We start from the raw sequence: 26,780 nt of genomic DNA, 5'->3' as shown, positions 1-26,780 counted from the left end.
ATAATACACCCGTACAACAATGCCCTGGGGCTAATGTAGGTATTTTTGTGAGTAAGTAAATAGGGCAGCGACGTCAGCATCGCAGCAGATGCGTGCAGTGATCATGTGTCTTGACCATGCAATGATAACGCATCTGCCTTGATGGTCACCCCTGACCATCAAGACAGATGGAGAAAGCCCAGAAGCAGGCAGCAAGTGAGATGAAAGAAGATCTTGTACCAGCAAATCGATGGCATTCTCCCACCTCACTGCATAGAAATTGAAACTAATCCTGAAATGCCTTAACTTCTCCCTCAAACTGAAAACTGAAATGAATTTTTTTCGGTTTCACTCCTGAACGAAATAACTTAAAACAAGTTTCCATTTTCGTTTTGGTCAAAAATAGTGTTTTTCTGTTTTTCGGTTTCGGTTTTCATTCTGTAGCGACATTACGGAGGAAGCACTTCTCAAATAGTTTGTGTGCTGTGCTTTGTGATCTTATTGCCATTCTTGTCTTTTTGCCGAGTCAAGCTTAGTGTTAACTGACCATTCTGGCTGCTATGATACAGCCTGATAGAGCAAAAAAGAAATATTGAAGCAAGAAAAAACAACCAAGCTTGCCCCAACACTCTAGCAATGTTGAATTAACCCTACCACAGAGAGCACATCCAGTACCTCACTTTGCTGATGTACCACTACATAAAAGCCTGGCAGCATCATCTCGAACAATTCATGAAGTGGCTCAGAGCGCACCTCCTCACCAGCTCTCAAAGACACTGATGCCAGACCTGCGCTCAAGGTGGCCACAATCCTTTCTTAACTATGAGAAGAAATAAAGCGCCAGTGCTGTTCGACCTTTTGTCCATACCCTAGTGCTGTGCATCCTGCCACACAGTCTACTAGTTGTCGTCCCTTCTCACGATAACTTGCTTAACCCCCCTTCTCTCCGAGCCATACAAACGACACCACAACAAAGATTGGCCAGCAAGCAGGGAAGGCAGGCCAGAACTCATTTCTGGAGACCACCGTTCATCTTATCTGAACAGGGAAACATTCAAGCAAAGTTGGAGCCTATCTCACCTTCCTACACTGTGTACTTACGGTCCTTGTACATTACACTGGTCGTACACGAAACATCAACCAATTCACTTTCGACTGCCCTTCCCTCCCTCTCTCTTCTTGATTTCAGCGAGAATGCACCCCTTCTTTGCACTGCCTCCTCCGTGTCCCTCAGTCACTCTTTTTCTCTCCACAAATTTTGTACGTTAACAAGAAAGGACAAAATGAGCAGGTGGACGGAGAAATGCCGCCTGGGGTCTGCACTAGACACACCCTGACCCTAACAGATTTCTGTTTTGATGAGGCCAAACCAGAAATTCTTGCGGGGAGTTTGTGCTGAAGCCTAGTACAGAGACTGACAACACAAAAAATGTACATTTTGATGTGAAGACATCGCAAAGTGTACTTTCTTTTTTGCAATGCCTGTGTCCATACTATGTGCTAGCACAAGGCCTCGACGATGCTATGTCAACCATCCCTATACCCAGCTTTACTCAAGCTAAGAAATTCTCAGGGCAACTAAGAAGACAAGGTACAGCCTTCCTTCGTCTGAGAGGCCAACTCCTCCACACCTCAACCAGAAACAATGCTGCCACCTCTGCAAAATTTGTGGTCAAAGGGTCATGTGTTTCAAGCTTGCTTGCCTCCCATGTAATCCTTGTTTGGTAACTGCGTTTTTTTTTTTTTCCTCCTGTGGTCTCAAGACCTTCACCACATTGCCTCCCTCCTCCAAAAGCTTACAGAGAAAAAAAGGAAAAAAAAAGAACAGGACCTGAAAAATAAAAAAAGAAGCGCAGAAGCTCACACTTCAAAAGTACACTTGGGGGAAGCCGACACGAACGAAATGAAGACAGCGTGAAGGAACGTAAGGACGATTGCCGTGTTCCGTCTCTCTGCCTTCGATTCATTCACGCTGTTTCCAGCCGAGAGTGCCACTCCGACTTGCTCAGGTTGCAACACTCTTTTTTCAAAGACAGAGCCCAGTTCACCATTTAGTTCATACCATTTGCACATGTACAGCCACGATCAAAAGTTGACGGACCAAGGGAATGGCAATTTTGGGTTACTTCTCTTCCTACAGCAGCCCGACAAACTGCCGAATGCATGCGAGATGTCGTATGAGTACTGAACTAATGAAAACTACTGCACATAGTACTCCGGGTTGCCGTGCGGCAGAGAAATAACTCAAAATTGCTGTTTTCGTGGTCCGTAAACTTCTGCTCTTGGGTGTACATGCACATCGCAGCACCAAGTCCAGTCCATTCCTTTGGGACACTCATTCATCAGTGACAAAATATTTGCTAATAAGAACAAAGTGGCTGAATAAAAAAGAACAAAAACGAAACAGAAGAAGCGAAGGAAGGAAGCAAGTGGAGAGGAGCATCGCTTGCCTGTGTTTCAGGACCATTTGCTTCAGGGTGTGCGCAGCCTGTGACCGCAGGCCGGTGTGGGGGAACATGACAGCGTGCTCCAGCAGCTTCCCTGAAAAGGGAGAGAGCGAAGAGAGGAAATTGCGCCCACCTCCCCGCGAGGGGAACCCTGTGTAGATGCGACGCATCGTGGGGTTCACTTGGTGTTTCCGTTGGATTGATTCTGAAATTGCGTGAAACGTGTCGGGAACGCGTATGGTTATTATGTCTTATGATTATTATTATGTTTTATTGGCCAATCTTGGTCAGTCTCTCTAAGTGGTATGCTTGGGGCTTCGCTGTCGCAACGACCTTTACTCCATCATTGTCGTTGTAAGTGGGAGCTTCTTTTCTTTTGTTGCAAGTGTTAATCATTGCCCCATCATGTGTGGTATCAGTAGCTTCTTGATGCAGTTTGAATGAGTCAAGGATATAAGGCGCGTTCGTAGCATTTGAGTCTGTCTCAGTTTTGTGGCGCAGTGGGAAGAGCACCATGTACCTCGCGTTCCGCCCACAGGGTCGTGGGATCGAAACCGAGCGCCGCTAACTATTATTTTTTTTTATAGTGTAGGGGGAGGGGTGTGGACGAGAGAGGGGCATCGGAGAGGAAAGTGGTGAGCAGTGGAGAGCGCAGCTCGCGCGGCGAGGAGAATTGGGGAGGGGCGGACGACAACAACGCCGACGCTGCGTGGACAAGGCGAGTGAATGAGATGCAGTCGCATCTAAAAAGTTGAATGGCATGGTGAGGGCATATTGTCCACATTGGGCTGCCACAGTGGCTAGACGGCAACAATGTTCAGGTCCACCCAACAGCTTTAAAGGGGGCCATGCAGACAAAACACAAGTTTGGTTCATTCGAAAGATTGCCTCATTAGAATCATACTGGCACCACTTTTCACGCACACTTCGCTCAAATAAGCGATATAATTAGGAGAAAAGGGAACGGCCATGCGACCCACTAGCCCACTTCCCGCAACGGAACCTATGACGTCATATGTGCCAGCTCTGCGATTCGCTGGGGCTGGCAAAAGCAAACGCAAATTACGCAGGCCTTACAAGCTTTCCAAACAAGGTATTTGCGCTTGCATTTAGGGCACGTTATTTTCATCACAGTAAGAATGGTGGGGTAAACAGTGGAAGTTACAAATGATCCCGTAAACATACAAGCGGTTAGTGCGGCTCATTGCTGGCTGACACTGCTAACACAGCCGTCAGAAGTGCTGGACTTGTCTGAAACAACACTGACCAACTGACACAAGCGGCACGCTCGCTTACGTGACCATGTTTGTCGAGTCATGGGTTGATTAGGAAACGATTAGTACGAATAGTAATAAAGATACAGCAGGTGTAGAAGGCCGCCCAGAAGCAAAGTGCGAACACTGGCACTTCAGCAGAAAGTGGGCGACAGACAAGATAACTAAATGGGGGCCTGCGATGTGGTAGTGACCCTGGGCAATAAGTTTTAAGGCCCTGCTCTTACTACGTCATTGTTGACGTCACGAAAACACACAATTTAATGGGAGAATTGAAATTTTGATTCAAAATATTTAATTTCTCAGTGAATAAAGCATCGTTTGCTGCCGAACAAGCGCTTAGGGCCCCATAAAACACTAAATGTTTCGAATAAAATAAGCTTGTATTTGGGCTGCATGGCCCCTTTAATAATGCTACACAAATTGGCTTCCAATCAGACGCTTCCGCTGACCCTGTACAGGCTGCGTGTAATTTCTGCAAACACACGAGTGAGTGAACAGCCAACGAGGTGCTTGTCCAAAGTAACACTACCCGCCGCGGTGGCTCAGTGGCTAAGGCGTTGCGCTGCTGAGCACAAGGTCGCAGGTTCGATTCCCGACCGCGGCGGCCGCTTTTCTGATGGAGGCGAAAAGCAAAAACACCCGTGTGCACGAGATTTCGGCGCACGTTAAAGATCCCCAGGTGGTCAAAATTATTCCGGAGCCCTCCACTACGGCGCGCCTCATCGCCTGCGTTGCGTCGGCGCGTTAAACCCTACAATCAATCAATCAATCAATGTGTCCTGTCTAGGTGTTTTCTGCCGGTTCCTCAACCCCTCCCCCAGCCCATGAGCCCCTTCACAGTCCCAGTCTTTTTTGCTCTGTCAATTTGCCTACGCGTCACACAAAAATTATATTCAACTTGGCTGTGACCTGCTGGATTGCCGCTGTCTGAAAACTTTGAGGATTCTTAAAGTGCTCTGAAGTTCCAAACTTCAAACAGACAGCAGTACCACCAATGAACTCACATACATGAAATTATGCATTGCTGAAAACAACACATTCACCGCTAAAAACACATGCACAATACAAACTCTGCAATGCATTAAAATGGGTAAGGCACCCAATACGTCCCGCTTTAAAGGGGTACTGACACCAATTTTTGGAGTTAATATTATTACAGAGTTTGCTTCCTTTACTCAACAGAATACCCTGGCTGAAATATGAGCGGCCTGCGACGCGTGGAACAGTTCGCGGAGCGGTGCGCAGCAAATGGACATCAGCGTGACATCACTCCGTGTGAAGAAAAAGAAGTGACGTAGCCGTCTGCCCCCAACGCTCGTCAGAAACTCCTGACTTCACTTCACGCGTGTGGCCCGGCGAGCGGCGATTGGGCACTGGCGCGTTCATACACGTACCCAAAGCTACTGGCATAACCGCTGCTTAGAAAGGCACTCTTGTGAAAAATGAAGTTCCACACGCGGGAAACGCGGAAAACGCCAGGCCATTAAAGCCCAGAATCACAGCAAAAGCCGCCATCAGGTCTTTTATTAAAGGCGGTCATCAAAGTTCTGCCGCGATGCTAGGCCTAACGCCTTCAGGCAGCGCATCCGCTCAGCTCCGGTGGCGAGGCGGTCGAAACAACGCCTCCTCAGGGCTTTGCAGTGTTTTGACATCCGCACAAAATGGTGAGGCCATTCCGTGATTCTGTCCCGCACGCCCTCCGGGCTGGAAGTGCGGGAAACCAAAACGGACGATTTTCAGGCGGTTCAGTGTAGTTAATTATCGCGCACTCAAGTATTTAAAGTGCTGTTTCGGGTTCGCCAGGCCACTAAGCATTGATGAAATCAATAAAAAAGGAACATAAAATTTTGGTGTCAGTAGACAAAGTTTGGTTCATTCAAAATTCAAAAGATTGGCTTGTTAGAACCATACTGATACCACTTTTAACGTAGACGTCGCTCAAATAAGCTACATAATTAGGAAAAAAGGGAAAGGCCATGTGACCCACCAGCTCATTTCCCGCAACATAATCTATGATGTCATGCCAGCCAGCTCTGCGATTGGCGGAGGCCGGCAAAAGCAAACGCAAACTAGGCAGAGCTTATAAGTTTGCCGAATGGGCTATTTGCGCTTAAATTTAGGCCACATTCTTTTTAAAGCAGTAAGAATGGTGGGACCTACAGTGGAAGCTACGAAAGCACACATAAACGTAGAAGTACATATGCGTACTGCTGTTGGTACTGTGCGAATTATGCATGGTTTAGCTGCACAGGACTGCGGGGCTTTGAGGTAGTTTTAGACGACACTGGCCGATTGATGCAAGCAACGGTGTATTACGTGACCATATTTGTCGAGCGAGCACTCTGTCTTACGAAACAACTGCTCTCTCCTTGAACAAAAACAAGCGAGATTGAAACATGGTCAAAAACAAACCAGAGGCAGAAAACGGCTTGCCACGGTATGGTGGCGGCATCTAGGTTCACTAATGGTAAGCAAGGCCTTCCAATCGGCTGGAGAGCAATCGGCTCCTGTGATGTCATTGCAGACCACGATAAACACACGATTTAGTTAGAAAATCAAAATTTTAACGTAAATTGATTAATTCCTCAGTGAATAAAACATCATTTGCATCCGGACAAGCGCAGGGGACACTATAAAACACTAAATCTTTCGAATAAAACAAACTTGTATTTTGTCTTCATGGCTCCTTTAAGCCCTTACGAATGCTACCAAAATGTACCGGCTTCCTCTGGTACAACGGTGACACGATCACCAAAAATACACTACTAGTTGCAAGCAAACTGCAGGACAAGAGGCAGGTGCTTTTCAAGCACCCAAAACCTTCCGAGTTTCAACTTCATGCTTCTCTTTCCCCTACATGCAACGTGGTTATGCTCAACTGGTTCCCCCTCAGCCCTCTCTAGATAAGAAAGCCTCGCTGCACACTGACATAGTACTTGGTTGCCTCACCAAATGATGCACACCATTCATCGAGTCCTTGGTGGGGGGAGCTGATTTTAAACAAAAAGATTAGTTTATAACAGCTACAGTGATAGAAACTAGGGGATATACTATGTAGTAGTTTCTCATTGTCACTGCACATAAATTTTGTTTTTGTGCAAAACAACTGTACCCAGATTCGTTCAGTTTTGTAGGTTTAATTTTTGTGAAAAATTTATTGTAGAAAAGCTGCTAGAGAGATGCAGCTCAATGTGGTGCCAGAGAATAGTGCCCTAATCGAGGATTGCAGTAAGACTAACATAATCATTCTGGTATTTCTATTGGAGCACAAGTTATGACCACTTGAAGTGAAGCCCTGAAGGAGAAAAGCGGTTTTCTTCGTTGCCACTTTTCAGTCGTCAGTAGTACCAGAAATGCAAGAGAAAAAAATTTCTTTCGCATTAGCTACATTTTTGTTGCAAATTAGTTTTACTGGTGAGAACCAGGTCAATACATAACATTATTTTAGTCCTGACTGTGATTGATTGCGGGGTTTAACGCATTGATGCACTGCAGGAAATGAGGCGCGCCGTAGTGGAGGGCTCTGGATTAATTTCTCTCTCGCCAAAATCTCAAACACACGGGTGGAATTTTCGCTTTTCGCCTCCATTAGAAAAGTGACCCGGGCGGCCAGGAACCAAACCCGCAATGTCCTTGAACTCAAGGACATTGTCCTTGAGCAGCACAGCGCCTCGGCCACTGAGTCACCAAGACGAGTACGAGACTGAGAGCAGCTCAGCTGAATAACAGTTCACAGGCCGCTGGCAATAGCCAATGCATGCCCTTTCCATTACGGTACGACAGACAGCTGAAGTAGTACAGTGTAGACCGCTTGTAATGTATCTTGTGGGAGTGACGAAAATCTGCGCTATAAGCGGTACTGCGCTATAAGCAAAACATGTGGAAATGCAACTACATCGCAGCCTACCCTACAGTCATTCCCTGTTTATCATCGCTCAAACGAACACCACTTAAAAACAGAGGTACTACCTTTATTTCGTCTTTTTTTCCCACATCAGACCCTGCAGCATGGTCTTACAAAGCGCGAGCGCGGCTTTAGCTTATACTTTGTGTTTATGTTTTCAGATACCTGCGTTTCCTAGCGCAGATACCTCAGTCGTCCGTAGACACAGATAGAGGAGAAACCGGGCTTATGCTGGCGAGACGATGTGATAAGCATGAAGCCAGATTTTTTTTTCATCCCCGCCTTGCGTTTGCGATGCCGAAGGCGGTTGCTTATCAGCACATCGTACAGGTAGTGAAAACCCCCGGCGTCGCAGCTCAGCCCACTATCTCCAGATATTCGAAAAGAAAACGGATTGTTTATCTGCACAAGGTTCTAATCGCAACAACCTACCGCGCCCTGTTGATGGGGGGGGGGGGAGCTCGCTATCTTCAGACGTGTACCGAGAGCAAGGGCAGTTGTGGTTATCACGTGAGTACAAGCAGAACACTCGAACTAAAGGGTGCCTATTTTTTTATTTCCTGTGTCTAAGTTAGAGGAGAGCAGGGAGTGTGTGCTGCATTGGATGGCTGACTATCCTTTTTTTCTTTCTTGCGGCCCTAAGACGATGCCCAAGCTGCACCGGTCAATCAGCAGACCCACCAATAAAGCCGCACTATGAACGGTATTGGGCTTCGGGCAACCGCATTATAAACGGTACGCTTATGCATTGAGTTCTACGGGAGGGCCACCGACGGCCACGAAAACCTGTGTTATAAGCGGTCGCACACTATAAGCGGTTGATTACGTCTTAAATGGTTTACACTGTAGCCTTGCGTTCAAAGTAGCGGGAAGCAATCGGGCAGCGGGGGTCCGGCATGCCCTCAGGGAGAGACTGGGGAAGCAAGTAGGGGTTGGGGGAACAGACCGTTGGCCGAGACGGCGGCCAGCTTGCACCCGTGCTTGAATCCGGGATCGATGCCCAGCACGGCGTGTCCCCTGACCGGAGGGGTGAGGAGCAGCTGGCGCAGGTTGCACCGGAACACCCGCACCGACTCTTTCTCCGCCTCCTTGGTCAGACGAGACCTGCACACGGGCAGGGTCACCAGTACTCAGCACACACACTAGTTGCGAAACTCCCCACAGTTCCCTCGCATCAAAAGGCAGTCTGCAGTTGGTGCACCCCCTCTCCCTACACAGGGGACAAATAGGAGAAAGCTCGGGGAAGGTTGACCGGCCTGCCACCTTCAAGTCATAAAACAAAACTTGCAGCTGCTGCTGCAAATTGTTCAAGAAAAACCACAGAAACACAAGCAGACATTACCTAATTTAACGCTTGTGAGTTTGAAAAGCAAATTTTATTTTAATAGGCTGTGTAATTAGGTAAGCGCATGGCAAAGTCCAGCTTTTGTCTCCTATGTGGCACGCAAACACACTTTCCCCTCTGCCTCAACGAGCAAGTGGAGTTTTGCAAATGGTGTACATTGAAGAACTCTGACTGCAACCTCAGTACTCCTAAAGCACTGCGCTAGCTTAAGACAGTGATTTGGGCTGGTTGGTTCAAAGACAACAGCATTCAAAACAGTGCCAACAGAGGGGACACGAAAAGCACCGTGTGTTGTCTTTTACTGTACCATTAGTGCTTCTTCAAGTACCATTGAAACTGCACTGGGCCCAGAGGAGACAAATGTGCCTCATAAGCGTGTCCATTACTGAAGTTGGCTGCTTTGTAGCCATGTATTTCGAAACATGAAGTGAATGGTTGTTGAACTGAAGGAGCCTGTGGCAAGTTTCTCCTGTTAGATTATACTGGCAGTATTGCCACACATTGCCTAAGAGACAGCACAAGAGCAGTGTTACATGGAGAGTCTTATTGCCTGTCGTTCCACAGCATCCCACCGTTTTGAGTGAAATGATACTGAAATAGAAAACACTCGGCTTAAATTATGTCAGAGCAGGTTAGGATTAATTAGCCTTAGATTGGGTTTAGGTTTGGTTAGCCAGGGTTAAGTTACATTAAATACATTGAAACAGCTTTTTTACATAGATAACGTAGATACTATAATGCTGTGGACCAACCTGCAAACAGAGTCTCTTACACACTGAGTTACAAAGCGTGCAGAACGAAAACCTGCAAACAGAGTCTCTTACACACCGAGTTACAAAGCGTGCAGAACGAAAGCCACTGACGGAATACCAGTACTAGGAAAGTGCACTTGGCCACACCTTCTGTAGCTTTGCTAACAAGATTGGAGTGGCATTTCTCGTGGGGAGGTCACCTTTAATGAAGACAGCTCAGCACTGCTACAACTGGCCCATTACCACAGTTCCCCTTCCTAACCGGCAAAAGAAAACGACACACTCCAACCACCGTGTGGAAGGAACTCAACCGGCCACAGCTGCATCGTTCTCGCAAAGCTGTGCTTGCAATTTTGTAATAAGATCTCCAATTTGTTTTAATTTCCACAAGGTGTGTCATTATTAGCAGTAGCAGAGCACCAGAGGCAGTTCCTACACAACTTGCCGGCAGATGTGCACCTAAGCTCTTCCACCCTCTGCTTCTTTTGTGCTCAATTTTTTAACTGGCCCCAAACGCAGTAAAAGCTCGTTAGTACAAACTCAATGGGGACCGTAAAGTTGTTCGAATTAGGCAGAGTTGGAATTAGCAGGCGGGCGCTAGAATGAATGAACATTGCACCACAAAGTGCGGGCAGAACACAACAAAGCCACCTCTGAACTCGCTATTGCGAATTAGGCACTAGTACACGTTTGTGGGAGGTTATTCGTAAATAACAGTAACGGCATGCGCCGTAGCACTGGCGTCGGTGGGGCGGCGCTGTCTGTAAACACGAAATACACTCGAATCCCGCCACAACGAAATTGATGGACGTGCGAAAAATTTCGTTGAAGCGAAAATTCGTTGAGGCGAAATCTGCCCCAACACAGCACGGAAGGGCAAGAAAAATAGCACGGCATATTTCCGCATCATTGGCAGCATAATACAATGTTTAGAAAAAGGAGTGACGCGCAGTAACGTCATGTTTATTCGGATAACAAACATACCAATGGCTGTCTGTTTTTTCACTGCACGCAAAGAGCGCGTTACAGAGGTGAAGAAATGCAGGCGCAAAATGTATTACTGTACAAGAACGCGTGTCCACCGAGCTGATTACTTGCAGGCCGTCGGAAGCCTTCCTCTCGCTTGTGGCAGAAGCAGTGCCGTTATCATATCCTCTGACAGGGCACGGCAGCTAGTCACCTTGCCAGCCAATTCGCGCGCGCTTGCATTTAACAAGACCGCACGCTCGCAACTAAGATAGGATGACTTGGCTTCGAGACCAAACACGCAAACATGATTTTTGCTCTTGGCTATGAAGAATGGCAGAAGGAAAACGGCAAGGACAGCTGCTCACAACGCATACATGACGGCGCCGCGCCAGCAGCGGAGTACATTCGCGCGATTTCAAATGGATACAGATTGGCTGTAGCTCCGGCTTGGCGAACCGGGCCTGCGCCTCATGTAAAGACGGCCAGCCACATCGTTATCACCAGCAAACAATGGCGTCCGCCTATGAGTTTGTTTTGGGTGGTGGTGTACACGTGCGGTGCACGTTTTAAGCGTCCTGAACGTATAGAAAGTTACAGATAGCTGGCGTTACGCTTATTTTATTGTAAAACAAATGCTCAAACCTAGCCGCAATGAGCGTAAATTTCGTTGAAGCAAAAGCAAGCCAGACAAATGGTTCGTTGTGGCGAGGACTTAGTTGCATTGACTTCTATGGTTAACTGATGGGAAAATTGAAAATATTGCGTTGAAGTGGAAATTTCGTTGAAGCGGAGTTCACTGTAGCGGGGTTCGACTGTAAGCTATTGCAGGGCATGCACCGCGCTGTTGTTTTTCTGTTTCGTTGTTTTGCATCTCTAGTAAATTTGGCCTGGTTCAGATTTGCAACACATTGTGAATTAATCACTCTGGGCCGATGTCTTCGGCCAGGAGCAATGGGAACCAGGGGATCATGTTCGAATTAACTGTTCTGGATACCGACGCGTTCGGGTTATCGGGGGTTCTTCCCCTTTGAAATATACAGGACTGTGCCGGGACCAGTACGTGAGTTCGAAGTAACCGGAAGTTCGAATTAACCGAGTTCGAATTAGCGAGCTTTCACTGTATAACTGTACTTGACTAACGTAATGTTACACAAACCAAACGCAACCTCGCAGTACACGTCTATGTGCGCTATTCCGCACAAAAAAGGGCAGCCACCCCGCGGTATCACTTCCGTACCCTCCACGAGTTTTCGTCACCACGCCATCGTTTGCTATCCTCCACGAGTCCTGCGACTCCTGATAAGAGCCAAGACTGTACACACGTAACGTGGCACACCACCTCTGCACCAACATGTGCCAACAGACTGGCCGCTCAGGGAACACATAAAAACAGCGGCACAGCTGCTTTTACCGCACGAGAAAAAAATAGTTCTCCCTGACACGTCTTTTCCTTTTTTCTTTTTGCAAGTTCCTGGTGCAAGCTGAGAAGCACGGGCGATCTTTGAAAAGATGAAAAGTGCAGCAACAAGGACATAAACAAGTACACCTTTTGCTTTGGCCGCAGCGCCAGGTATCAGCTACAACAAAATGACGTTTTCTCGGTGTTTGTTCATGCATGGGTTGCAGCCTACCCGAACATATACAATTTGTGGTCTTTTCTTTTCTCTCGTCCTTCTAGAGGGCAACAGTGTGAGTCTTCCCACAACACTTCACATAGTGCTTGGCACGCAGAAGGAGAAGCCCTCTAAAGCAGACAGAGATGTCACTGCCGTAAGATATCTTCCACAGATCTCCTTGACCCTACTTTATGGTTTGGGCAGGGTTACTGTCATTTCAATGCTGGGTATGCCGAGCGCAACGAAAGAAGGATCGTTCCCCCAGAGTGCTCTTCAAAACTGTACAAAGTGCCATCTCATTCAAACATTAATCCTTCCAAAGGAAGGATTAAGAAACAAACGCCATCCGCAATTCACCAGTCTCTTCGTGGACAGTGCAGAACTGCTCTCGCTATGTGGGGGTCACGCATCCTATAGACGTCTACGTGGTGGAAAAGCTGGAAATGACAATTATGAGCTTGGCATTGCAGTGATTCCGTGAATGGGACTGGCCAAGGTGCGTTCTTTTTGCCTTCTGTAGGTCGCGTGTGCGTTACACTGGACTCAGACAGCAAGTGACTCTTTTTATTTACTTCTAAACTCCCCATTAGAAACTCTTCCCTCCCTCCCTCCCTCCCTCCCTCCCTCCTTTCCTTTCTTTCCACTCAGTCCTGTATTTTGAGCGCTGTCTTTGAGACTAAAACCTCGACGATTTGTTGGGAGAGAATGTTTTGGGTTCAGGTTTCTTTGCCTATGGTGCTGTGATTGGTAACTCTTTATGGCCAATGAGCGGGGCTGATGAGTAGAAACTGGATTCCATTGCATCCAGCTTTCTCACTCTTTGCTGCCTACAGCTGTGCAGATGCCGGGTTACAAGATTAACACCTACGGGAATAACACCAGAGTTTTCGATGTGTCAAGGAAGACAGAAATCTCTCGCTTGGTGCGTGCTTTGTTCAGAGTCTGGTTCCCTTGCTGTTATCACTTGATGCTAGGTTGCAAACGACTAGAAAGCAAAGCGTAATCTCGTGTTGGCATGCATCGTCTTCTTGTCAGGTGCCTTTGAGTAGGCGCAATCAGCTCAGCATCTATGCACTACGGTCATCGCGTCTACGACTCAAGTGGTCGCGCTTCATCTGCAGCCTAAAAGCTGCTTGCCTTTAGGCTGCAGATGAAGCCTCGAAGGCTTTAAGCTATGCATGCCTAAAGGCTGCATAGTTGCATGGCTGTGTAAACACAGGCATGCAACTATGATCTCAGTGGGGCTCAACCATTCAAAGGCGACAGTGCGTGCTCACAAGAACCCAATACAGATAACTCCAGATATGGAAAACCTCCAGATATGCTGCAAACACTCCATCCCCTATTCTCGGTACGTTTGAGGGGTGACACTTCTGTTAAAACAATTTCTTCCAAGTTTTAAGTAAACTCTGTGAAACTTGTCAGTCTTGCTGCTCTTTTTTCACTGATTTCAAGTATGCCATTATTTTTTGAGTTGGTCAATTAATTCCCATGATTATTGGAGATAACTAGCCATTTTTGGAAGAACAATAGAGAAAACAGTGTTATACCCGTGCTACACGACCTTTTCAAAGGCCTTCTGAAGGCCATTGAACCAATTGTCTATCGAGTGTCCCATTGTAAATATATTAGGTGCACTTGTAAGCGAGCGTACAATTGTCAATTAAAAGTTGCCGTGTAGCACAGGCATTAGTCATACAACTGTAATGTTTATATTTTCTAATATACTATGAACCCCAGTGAACGGCGCAATAAGAAAGTGGTTTTTTGATGCAACGCCTGGAGCTAATTTTACAGCTCTATAAACTTTGGTGTTTGAAATAGGTGTTCGAAACTGGTCCTGGCCACTGGTGCCACCAAAGTTTATTGAGCTGTAAAATTAGTTCCAAGCCTTGCATCAAAAAAACACTTTGTTGCTGTGTCGTTCACTGGGGTTCATAGCATTATAAAATATAAAGATTACAGTTTTCTGACCAACTTTGTTTTCTCTGTTGTTCCTCCAAAAATGGCTAGTTATCTCTAATAATCATGGGAATTAATTGACTAACTCAAAAAATAATGGCATACTTGAAATCAGTTAAAAAAAAAGCAGCAAGGAGACTGACAAGTTTCACAGAGTTTACCTAAATATTAAAAAAAATTTAAGAGCAGTGAGTGCACAGTAGAAATTATGATAAATAGGAAGGTACTATAGTATTTACTCAAATTTTATGCACCTTTGATTTCAAAGTGCACCTATTTCTGTTACTGGGAAAAAGGAAAGTGCACAAACCTTCCCTACAAGACGTCCTTTACGGATGTCGCTATAATCCTAGGACAGCTCTCTGTCATCATTGAATCACAACAAAACCGTATGCACTTGCACGGAGACCACACCTCCAAACTCAGAATCCCTAAAATTCAGAATACAACATGTTTTCCCAGCAAGGGGTTGTCATGGAGCGACAATGTTTTCACTTTCAGAGAGGAATCACTGCACCACACTGACTGCTTTTTCCTTTTCGTTGGGGCAAAGTACATTGCCTCTAAAAAAAGGCTTAAGTAAAACCATAGCTGCTTGCCCATCTATCGTCTTAAAAAAGAGGCGACAGACACCATTCTTTTTTAGGTTTCTGCAACACACCTTACAGCTTCTTGCCCCGGCAGGTCACAGCTAAAGCATGGAGGCCCCAGACTGTCACCAAGATAGCTCGGGGTGCCCTGTGCAGGGTGGTGTTGGCCCCATAGCGTGTTTCCAAACACTCCACTGCACAGCGCCTTCCAAGTGGCACGAGTGATGTCACTTCGCGCGATGCGAAACGCTATTAAAACATGGTCACAGGCTTTGCCCCAAACCTAAGCCGACCTAAAGTATGCCAAATCACCAGTAAAGAAAACACTGTGTAGACTTGATCTTAGAGAACATTTTTTTTCAGTAATGAAAATGCCAACAAAGGTTAAACCACTGCAGTTCGAACCCAGTCCGTTAGCAACAGAACCCAGAAGTGTAGCTCACCGCCACAAAGGCTGTTTCGAGCAGTTGCAGAATAGACTAGCGCGTGACACAAGTCCTGTAAAGGCCCACTCCATTCCGTACCTGATGGTGCGGAAGAGATGTGGCTCAAGCAGGCGCGTGTAGGCGTCCTCAACGGCCGCCCGCACCAGTGCCGCCGTCTCCGTTCCTTGCATGCGCAGCCCCATGCTGCGAAGCCGCGACTCGCAGAACTGCTTCACCCCCGGAGTTAGGTTGGGGGGCAGCTGCAGCTTCACCGACAGCACCTTCTGCGACTCCCCTCGGTTGATCGCCAGCACCTGAGGGGAGGCAAAGGCAGGGACCGTCCACTCGCAGATGACACTCGAACAGTCTGGATAGTCCTTTGCTAGCTCAAAAGCAAAGGTCGCATCAAATCGGAAAGTTTCATCACATGCGGGAGTCATCTTGGTTATCCTGCCAACTCTTGAAAGATTATTGGGAGTTGGGAATAGCCCGCAAGGTTGGACGTCTGTAGTCTTTGCACCAATTAGAGGCCTTAGCATAACTCGTTGGAGATTACAAACGGCAGCTCTTGAGGCTGCAGAGATTCAAGACGAGCAGCTGCCATCTTTCTGTACAGTGATGTGGTCTCAAATAAGGGTGCGCAATTAGTCTACATCTCTGCGAATAACAATATTTCATTAGGCGTCTAATTCTAACTCAAAACCTGAAATGTTTGGAAGGGTCGGTGAGTTGGTATGCCATAACTGAAAAAAAAAAAAAAAAAAAAAAGCACAAATGGATGAATAAACGAGAGGAAAAAAGCCCCATGTCTTCTCCCTTTCTCAAGTACTATATACATCCATTAGCAATATTTAAAGTTACTTCCATTTGCAATATTTCCAGTTACTTAAAAAGTACGTATTCAAAATATTTTAAAATTCAAAAACGCAAAGGGACAGTTGTTTCAATGAATTCGGATACTTGAAACCGCGGCTCGTTGAAAACTGAAAATGGCCTGCAAAAAACACAAGAAAAGTATATTTGCTAGGAGTGAGAACCAGTTTATCACCAGGACAGTTACTGAAGCATGCTTGATAAATTATAAATTTAAGTCTTCTCGTTAGAAAGTGCTAAACATTTGCTCTGGTTTGAAACTAAAAAAACTTATTATTGGCTTAGTTTTCGCTTTGAAAAAAAAAATTGGCCGTGTATCTGCTCCTTTCGTTGCAAATGTCGTCAAAAGACGATAGTCTTTATTGACTTTTGCCAAGTAAATGCCTCTCTTCGCTATCCCGCTCACCTCTCATGTTGTTCCTCTTGCATCGCGCTAGTACCAAGGTAAAGACGCCAAAGGTTTGCTTAAATCATTTTAAATTTCCCGCGTTCCACTGCTCCAAACCGGGTGTCTCGATGCGAACGCTGCCGTACAGCGAAGGCGCGCGTAAATCGAGGCGTCCTACTTCAATGTTTATAGAACCGTGTTTCCCTACTCCACGTGCGTTGCAAGCAGAACGTGGAACCTATCTAGTGGAACCTTTCGTAACTGTTGCCTGTTGATTCCTTAAAATGGCGCCAGAAGCTATAGTGGCGCGGGCGACAGCAGGCGACGGCGGAGGGATTTTTTTTTCTGCAGTTGATGAAGTATTTAATCTCGCACAAATCGAACATGTACGATTTTTTATAGAGGAACGCTACAAATATCACTTCTGTATTACCTAGTTGTCTCACATTTGCGTAATGTCTTGTTCTTCTTCAACAATGTTGACAAGCATGAACATTACACCGGACTTAGACGGGCACATTTAGCTGTGACTATATAAGACTATTGCGCAGGCATTGTTTTGCTTTGGCCGGGTGGCTGAATCGAGTCACAGACAGACAGACATACAGACAGACCAAAATTTCTGGGTTTAAGTAGCCCAAGAAAGACTATCGTCTTTAAAAAAAAAAAAAATCACTATCCACACACTCGAACCATGGCAGCACCTCTGTGGATAAGTGCTTATTGCGAGGCCCCACTGGCCGCCACGCAAACACAATGTGGGCCTAACAGATTAAAAGCTCATTGGCTCATAACAAGGGTAGAGAGAAATGCTGAACTGGTTTCAATGATTAAAAAAAAATAACATTTCAATGTTTGTTTGAATGACGCTAGTACACTGGGAAAGCAGGAATTCTATTATGAAGTACAGTCGAATCCCGCTACAACGAAATTGACGGGACGTGCGAAAAATTTCGTTGAAGCGAAAATTCGTTGAGGCGAAATCTGCCCCAACACACCACGGAAAGGCCATAAAAATAGCCCCGTGCATTTCCGCAACATTGGCAGCATAATACAATGTTTCGAAAAAGGAGTGACGCGCAATAACTCATGTTTATTCGGATAACAAACATACCAATGGTTATCTGTTTTTTCACCACCCAAAGAACGCGTTACGGAGGGGGGTGAAGATATGCAGGTGCAAAACGTATCGCTGTACAACAAGGCGTGTCCACCAAACTGATTACTTGCGGATAGCTGCTAGGCCGTGGGAAGCCCCCCTCCCGCTTGTGGCAGGAACAGCGCCGTTATCTTATCCTCTGACAGGGCACGGCAGCTACTGACCTTGGCAGGCAAGACGCGCGCGCTTGCATTTAACAGGACCGCGCGCTCGCGACTAAGATAGGATGACTAGGCTTCAAGACCAAACGCGCAAACATGATTTTCGCTCTTGGCTATGAAGAATGGTAGAAGGAAAACGGCAAGGACAGCTGCTCACAACGCATACATGACGGCACCGCACCAGCAGCGGAGCACATTCATGCAATTTCAACTGGATACGGATTGGCTGTAGCTCTGGGGCTCCGCCTTGGCGAAGCGGGCCTGCGCCTCGTGTAAAGACGGCCAGCCACATCGTTATCACCATCAAGCAATGGCGTGCGCCTATGAGTTATTTTTTGTTTTGTTTTGGGTGGCGGTGTGGTCGCAACGCGCATTTTCGGTGAAACTAAGCGTCCTGAATGTATAAAAAGTGACAGATAGCTGGCGCTATGCTTATTTTATTGTCAAATAATTGTTCAAACCCAGCCCAAATCATCGAAAATTTCGTTGAAGCGAAAGCAAGCCTGACAAATGGTTCGTTGTGGCGAGGACTTTGTTGCATTGACTTCTATGGCTAGCTGACGGGGAATTGGAAATATTTCGTTGAAGCGGAAATTTCGTTGAAGCGGCGTTCGTTGTAGCGGGGTTCGACTGTACAATTATTTGCTCAAATGCTATTTGAGTCCAATTTAAAATTTCACCGTTCGCACATCAATATTTTTTCCACAGCCAGCGGAAAGTTGTTTTTGGGTTTGTGACTAGGAATGGATAAGTTTTTCACTGGAGCAATTTTTCCTAAAGCAATTTCCTAAAGCAAAAGAAAACCAAATAGATATTGGCCGTCTTCTGCGCTGTATGTCAAGAGGAGCCAGTGGCGCCCCAACAACCCCTGCACTGCTTGGCAGAACATGGTGCAGTGCACAACCATCCTCACGAACCACGCATTCTTGTGCTACGCCCTTCACCGGTGCTGCACGCCAATGTTGCCACAGAGAATCACTGATTGATTTGATTGATGGTGGGGTTTAACGCGCCAAAGTGGCGCCTGAGTGGAAGACTCCGGGTTAATTTCCACCACCTGCCTGAGATCTTTAAGGGGGCACATGGGTCACCAAAAAAATTGCCCAGAAAAGCATTTTTTTAGGTATCCCTTTTCTCTTGATTTGCACAGCTTTTCTTCCAAAATTTCATAAGTGGAACAGTACCAGGAACTCATAAAAGCCATAGAGGGCCAATTTCAACAAAGAAATAATTATTTTCCCATAATTCCCCACTTTTTCGCCACGAGTGGTATCGCAGTGTTACAAAATTCTCGAGAACATCCCAGAATGTAGTGCAGCTACGAAGATAATTTCTTTTGCACTGTGCAGCTGAATGTTGAAACCATGCGATATGGGAAGCAGATTTTGCATTTTGTGTTTCAGCAGTTGTTTAATTACTGTTATTTTTAATTTGTTAGCAGGAGTAGCTCATACCTAGAAGTTAGAATTGATGTAAACGTGTATGTGATTGCAAAAGTTTCCCCGCATTTCCCCGAGGAGAAGAATGTGAAAGTGCGAATGCAGGAGTTGAATTTGCGCGGTTCGGTAATGTTCGCGAAAGAGAGATCCCACACACACACACACAACTACAAAGAAAGAAAGATGCATTTATTCACAGACACCTATTTGTGTTGTCGTTGTACTTGATTGCTAGAGCGGATCTCAGCTTCGAAATTTCGTGTCAGTACTCCTTTAAGCGGGTGCATTAGCCCTTCTCACGCCCGATTCCTGGCCAATCCCCCACGTGGGTATGTGCCATGTCAGCGGCCAGGCAGCGCGCGCCCATCTCCCCCCGTTGCCAAGGAAGACGAGGAGATTCCTGGCCAATCCCCCATGTGGGTACGTGCCATGTCAGCGGCCAGGCAGCGCGCGCCCATCTCCCCCCGTTGCCAAGGAAGACGAGGAGCGCGCGCACCCGCAGCTGTTGCTATGTGGACGGACGGCGGTCGCCGGAATTCAGGGTCACTTATAAAGTGCATTCGCACTTAAAACAAAAACACTGCTTCCCATGTTTCATTCTCCACAACTTCTGGTATCTATTCATGTTGCTGGTAATCTTCTGTTGATTAGTTTTTTCCCCATTGTTCTCAAGAAAAATCAAGGGAGATTTTTTAACTAACTCGGAAACTAGTTACCTCACATCAAAATTAATTTGATATTCTAAATCAGCTAAAAAAAAACTGAACAAGCCCATGAAGTTTCATCAAATTGGTTGGAAAGGAAAAAAGTTTCTAAGACCAGTGTGCCCCCTTAACATAAGCCCGAAGCTCCAAACACAGGCGTTCTAGTTTTTCACTTCCATCAGAAAAGCCGCCACCGCGGATGGGATCAAACTAGCATCGTTGGGCTCAGCCGCACAACGCCTTAGCCACTGAGCTATCGCGGCGAGTGCGGAAAATCACTCACCGTAAGAGAAACAAGAAAAATGATGAGCACCCAGCCGCTCGTATGCGTTTTAGGGGCAAAGCACTTTAGGGGCTCGGGCTGTCGGCGTCTTGTCACGGTAAATCAGGTTGTCAAACGATGGTCAAAAAACAAGTGTACAATGGATAAAACTGGTTGAAAATAAACTAACGTGATTTCCACTAATTTAAAATACAGGAATATTCAGGATTTATTTGCATTAATATACCAGAAATATGTTGAATTCCGTCTCGAAATAGCTTTCAAATGCCAGGATTTGTCCGGTAAAACATACTTCTTAGCAGCTTACGGCCAGTCTCGCTCATTTAATTGCTTAAATCCGGTTCAACGCAAAAGAGGGCGCTACCGCCTCAGCAAGAGCATGATTGCTCCTCCCACTGGCGCTTCTCCAGGGCCCAATCAGCGTGCGCAGTGTGGCAAGAAAGAGGCGTACAATTTTCTAATACACTCACACATTGTATGCTTTGCCCCTCCCCAGCTTTCACATTAGTGGAGATGGCCCAGGATTTTTCGAACAGCTTATCCTGAGGTGATTCGGGCATATGGGTTTGCAGACGCGATGTAACAGAATACGAGGGCTCGGATTCCTGACCTGGTGCGGCTGCACAAAGCGGAGGTTCTTGCAAAAGTTGGCGTAGTTGTCGTACTTCTGGTCACTGATCTCGGGCGTGCCGTCGGCATGGGCTTGCCGCTCCAGTTTCACTGCCGAGGCAGTCTTGGTGGCAGTCAGTTGGATGCCCGGGTTCTGAGACCTGGGTGGGGGGAACACCGGGCAGGTGAGGAGAAAGAGGAGGGAGCAACCGCAATAAGAGAGCCAGCTGAGAACTGTGCGAAGAAGCAAGCAGGTCCGCTTTTCTCTCAACACCAGATTTCTTGAACATGACAAGGTGCTTATGCCGCCACTACCTACTACTCTACTCAGATACCCCTCCAGGATGAGTACTCGAAAGGTTGATGTTTGACTGTGCTAAGTGTTTACGGAGGACGGAACACATACACAAGATGACTGCAATACGCGCATGTGTTCTATGATCCGTCTTCTGTAACCACCTAGCACTGTCGTACACGAATCAGTACCAACTGGCCCTTTTTTAGCGTCACTCAGCTTGGCAGGTGCGGGCTGATATTTGTTTCCAGGTCCTATAAGAATGTAACGTGATGCATGATAACTATGGTTGACGTTATTCTCTGCTAACCCAATCCAACCAAATCTTTACAGTCCCACCAGAGTCAAAATTTTTGGTGAACTATTCGGTTGCGCTGTCTTCAGTATGTGTTTCAACGCAAATATTGCGTGCTGTCGGCCTTCAATGACTTTCCCCTCACAGTAGCAAGAAGGCTAGTTATTTTTAAGTACAGATCAAATTAACTGAAGTCAGTACTGTACAATAAGGGGAGCTACGTTTGCTAGAACCAACTGAATTATACAACAAAATTAACCAAGGCCAAGTCAACGACAACCAAATGTTTTCTACAGTATCAACCACAAAAACCTGCATACAATATGAAGGGGTTTTCTATAAACCCTGAAGCGTTAAGTATTCCATCAAGTGAAAAAGCTGGCATTTCTGTAAGCGTCATAAGCCACGACTTGTATCTGGCTCTATAAAACACGACCTTCCATAGCAACTAAAACAATAAAACAAAGCCATAACAAGTACTGCAGCAATCCTCGTTAGACAACAGCTGCCACAAACTTAATGTTATGTCTGTACAGTTTTGCCCGGCACGTGTGTTTAATTTACCACTAATAAGTATAGCTAGCTTTGTTGCTAGAGAATGCAGGTTATGAACGATGAGTGATGTGTACTTTTTTCCTTCTAATCCGATGGTGATTAAAGACACACCAACGAATTGTGCACGTGGCATTCTTCCTGACATTATTCTATACACCCGCAGTAAAAAGGAAGGAAAAAAAAAAACAGTGTACGAGTCCCAGAAGCATATGCATCGAGCCCCTGTAGGTGATAGTCTGCACCCGTGTCATCCATTTCTTCTTCCAGAGGGTTTGTCTTTTCGCAGTTTTTTACGATGAAACAAAGACAGCAGTGCAGGAGAGGGTCGAGGCTCGAGGCTGGCGCTTACGCATTGGCAAGGTAGTCAAGGACTGCTCTGTCCTTGGACAGGACATCGGCAAGGATGTGCTGCCAGCCAAGCAGGACCTCCTTGGCCGACTGCAGACCTGGAATGCGAGGAACAAACACTCGCTTAGTGGTTTGCAGACACAAACCAGAGTTCTCCAATGTCCACCAGTTGCAAAACTATGCTTCTGGAGAACCCCTGATTGCTCAATGAAGCAAGGGGGGAGTGTATTGGCGCACCACCTAGAGCACAAAAACTGAACTTTCCTACTAAACACTTACCTAATGACACAATAAAAAACTTGCTTTTCAAATCAAGAAACACTAAATTAGGTAATGTCCACTTTAGTTTCCCAGATTCTTCCTTTTATGACTTACAGCAGCAGCCACAAGTGCTTGAGTGCTACTTCAACTTTCTGCCAACAGATGGCAGGCCGGTCAACCTCCCCCTTGCTTTCTGATAAATGGGGCCTATGGGGAGTTTCGCAACTGGTGATACTGAGTAACTCCGGGTGCACCACCAAGACCAGGGGGTCTTTCCTACTCCCCCTACTTCCACTTTGAAGTTTGGAAATACACCACAGCTATGTCCGACGTTCTTAGGTATGCCACTTTCATCGAGCCCTGTGCTCGTTCAATGTCCGAGAGCCTTTCTTTGGCCAAGTGGAACAGCCAAGCTCACTACAAATGCCGCTTCGGGAGCTGACGGGGGGCTTACAACTGAGAAGCTTGGAGTGTCACCCCCATTTGCTCCACTGCCCTCGTGAAACGTAAATTTTGGCAGGTGTGTCACTAATTCTTTCTCATGGCCTAAAGGAGCCATGAAGACAAAATACAAGTTCAGCTCATTAAAAAGAGTGCTTTGTCCAAATAACGATGACAGCATGTTTATTACACACTTCAAACAAATAATCGAGACATTAAAGAAAATAGATGAAGCAGTGGCAACCACAAAGTTTCATACAATGACAACTAGAGAGGAATCTGGCACTGCGATCGTCCGCCGCAATGGGTGCAATGGGTAGTTTTGGGTAAGGATTGGCACTCGATGGCTTGTGGAAGTTACTATGGTTTCATTTTCATTTTGGACTTGCACGAACGCATTTGCCTACGCGGGCTGTGGGAAAAAAACGTTCAAAAATACGTTTCTCCTTGAACTGCATGCCGCACGTGCACTAACGCCGCCCTGAGTGGAATGTGCGAATTGGTTGGGTTATGAATTCATTGCCGGCACAGTGAGCACGAAAACACAAATGGTGGCGCTGTGTGCGGCAAATTTGTCCGCGAATTAGGAATTGTGGCGCTCCTCATTCAGCAGAGCAATGTATTTTTGAAGCTGACGATGGTTGTGAATTGCTTGGAACAGCCACATCTCTCGTGCGAACGCTGGCTCCTACGGTGTAGACCAGCAGTACCGGCGGCTGATAGGAATGCTGCTTGATGAATATCACTAATTCAGGCTAGAATAACTTCTCCAAAGGTAATCGGTTTATTTTTTTAGGAGCACAAAACTTTTCTTATTATTAAAAAACTACAAGCGTCGAAACTTTTACAAATAGTATTTGGAGAAGTCCACGTCCCACTGTGGTTGGCAGCAAATGGAAAACGTACTCCGCAAAATTCCTCGGCTTCGCTTCTGCTTTCTATTTAAACACGCCGTTTTATTTCACACAAAAGCTGTTTTTGGTCACTAGCTTTCTTGTTTGCCATGTAATCTGTAAACAGCGAACCGTGCAATAGCAGTTTCTTTTGTCAAAAAAACACAATTTGTGCAGCCATAGGCCGTTTCGATCCTACGCAATCTAGTTCCAGAACTGCCTATCATTCCAATCGAAGCATAAGTGCAGCCTTGGTGTTCACGTTGACACCAGTTTCCCCTCTAGTTTATGTTGTATGAAACTCTATGGTGGCAACTCCCTAGCACACTGAAGAGATTTCTCTAGGTCATCATAGGAACTTGTTTGTGCAATTGGCGGCCACCCATCCAAACCACCGCCAAGACACATGACTGTGACACTGTAGAGGGTAATCTAGTTCCCTTTCATTGTATCACTTGAATACGAGCATGCAGTTAACACACCAATACAGTGGAGCCCTGCTGATACGTCCCTCGAACTTACAACGAACTGCTTCTTACAATGGATCACCACGGTCCCGGAAAACTCCCCACAGAAACAATGCATTAAAAACCCCGGTGATAGGATGCTTGGGTGCATGCTGTCCACTTCTTACGACCGACCCTGACAGAGATAAACCGGTGTTTTCCCCATCTTTTACATCGCTTCGCCACCTCGTCTCGACCTTTCTGGATTCTTAACCTCCGTTTAATGCTGCTTGATGAGCAAAGGTCCGCAGGCGGGCCAGACCACTTGCTGAACAGACTCAAGCAAGCAGGCGGGTACTGGCGGGCAGGAGTTAACCTTTGACGGCCCCACGTGGAAGCAGAACGCCAATGCGCCAACCGCGAGAAGTCAAAGTCCAAGTGGCTGGCAGACCGCAAATTCAGAGCTGCCATCAAGCCCACCATTCAAGGAGCCGACAAATGCGAAAATACATACTCTGCAACGTTACGGCGATGATGGAACACCAGTTTTTCTCGCCCGCTCAATCCAAGTTCTTTCCTCTCACGATTCTCTCTCCCCCCTCTCTCAATTCTCTGCTTATCAGCGTCTTTCAAAGCCACGTTGTCGTCCCGTTCCCCTTTTTTTTCCACCCTTTTTCCATTGCCACCTTGTACTATCGTTCGTTTCGCTTGACTTTGGCAGTTTCACACTCTCACCTTTTCCCCTTTCAATTTGCTCGACCATGCCGGCCTTATATCGCACGTGTGACGCGCAAGGCTGGCGGGCTATAAATAGCACCGGACGACACAGGAGTCGCGCAGCGTGCAGTGCATGGCCGGCGGGCTAGCGCAGACGCCATAGAGGGGAGGGGGGCACAATATAGGAGTTTCATTTTTAGAAACAACGTTTCAGTTAGGGGTTCGCAAATTACGCGAGAAGGCGCTAAATATAGCAGTTTAAATAAGTTCTTAGCTGACCTGTCACGTGAGACCATCTACCAGGCCAGCATTTACCCGTGCCCCGATTGTATGACACCCCTGTCATACGACGCTTTCGCGCGGTCCCTTGAAAGTCGTATTATCAGGGTTCCACTGTAACTGTGTTTTTAGTGCTGCCCTAGAGCACGTCACTCTTGCCCCTATTTCGTCACTGCAGCGCAAAACTGGAAAGCTTTTCAACGTTTCTTGTGCTTTTTTATTGTTGTTGTTAAACAAACATCTTTGGTGGCCGGAGTGGAGCTGAGTGAGTGACGAAACAATAGTTCTTTCAAACAGAACAAAGTTGCATTTTGTTTTCACAGAACCTTAAAAGCATTGGCCTGTGGGGACAGCATTGGCATCGTATATTCAGCTCCCTGTGACCTGTTGACGTCGTGTCTACGATAAGGGACAAACGATGTCACTGGAAGCGTGCTTGAGCTTCAATCATTCCCAGCCTTCCTGCAGTCACTGACAGGAAACTGCTTCATCATGGAACTGTATAGACAGAGAAAACTGCGTGCTGTCGCCTTCACGGCTAACTGTGGAAAAACGTCACCCTGGTCGAATCCAGCTTAAATGAGTCATCACTTAGAACAGTAAAATTGTGGTCACTGACAAATCAAAGAAAGATGTTGTTGGCATTCCGGAACCCGTATGGCTTTCTCGTCCACAGTGGTAATGAGCCGTTGCCCAACTATAACCCAAATCATCGTAAGGCAAGAATAGAAAAAAAAAAAATGGATGCTTCAATTCAAGAACATTGACAAAGCAACGTTCTCCTACTCACCTTTACATAAGTAAGGTGTTGGTAAGACGTTATGCTGCATTATTTGTAAACATAATTTGTAAACATAAGCAATCTACTTAACAAGCTCATGAATGTAAAGACACATAGAAAAACTAAAGGTTCCCAGAAATTGTTTCCGATGAAGCTTCTCTTGTAGTTAATACAGGGAGTAATTCCCAGTAAAGTGTGTCTCTTATGTGTCTCTTGTAACAAGGTTTTACTGTATCGTATCTCTACCTCAACCTAACGTGGGAATGAAGGATCGCCAAGAGCAAGCACAGGTGCTTGACAGAAGCGAGGGCACCGAGCCTTTTATTGCTCAAGAGCAGTACGCAAAGTCTGACGTACACCATTCTGCTGCCTTTTTCTGACAGAAAGCAAGAGCATTCATTGTGCAAGGGTAAAAAAATTTAAAAGCTTGATGATGCAACATGGGGGATGCTGTTCACTTTGCGAAAGTATGTCCCACTGCTCTTAAAACATGTAAGTTTTAAATATGTGAAACTTGTCAGTCTTGCTGCTTTTTTCCCACTGATTTCAAATATGCCATTACTTTTTTTGCGTCAGTCAATTAGTTC

General features: G+C 46.3%; 1 protein-coding gene across 2 annotated transcripts in view; it reads right to left on the bottom strand.

Moving 5' to 3' along the window:
* Positions 1 to 26,780, bottom strand: part of LOC144153008 (S1 RNA-binding domain-containing protein 1) — a 99,836-nt gene that overhangs the window by 48,820 nt on the left and 24,236 nt on the right. For both annotated transcript variants that reach the window (XM_077684631.1, XM_077684630.1), the window contains exons 8-12: positions 22,377 to 22,473; positions 20,884 to 21,043; positions 15,366 to 15,580; positions 8,554 to 8,711; positions 2,430 to 2,520 (exon numbers count right to left, since the gene is read on the bottom strand). In XM_077684631.1, the coding sequence (XP_077540757.1) occupies positions 2,430 to 2,520; positions 8,554 to 8,711; positions 15,366 to 15,580; positions 20,884 to 21,043; positions 22,377 to 22,473 (721 nt within the window). The remainder of the gene's footprint in view (positions 1 to 2,429; positions 2,521 to 8,553; positions 8,712 to 15,365; positions 15,581 to 20,883; positions 21,044 to 22,376; positions 22,474 to 26,780) is intronic.

Source organism: Haemaphysalis longicornis, unplaced genomic scaffold, assembly GCF_048455015.1.
Source record: "Haemaphysalis longicornis isolate Haplotype H1 unplaced genomic scaffold, Haemaphysalis longicornis Haplotype H1 scaffold_9, whole genome shotgun sequence".
NCBI classification, from domain to species: domain Eukaryota; kingdom Metazoa; phylum Arthropoda; class Arachnida; order Ixodida; family Ixodidae; genus Haemaphysalis; species Haemaphysalis longicornis.
Note: the sequence above shows the minus strand (reverse complement) of the source record. Positions and strands in the feature narration are given on the sequence as shown.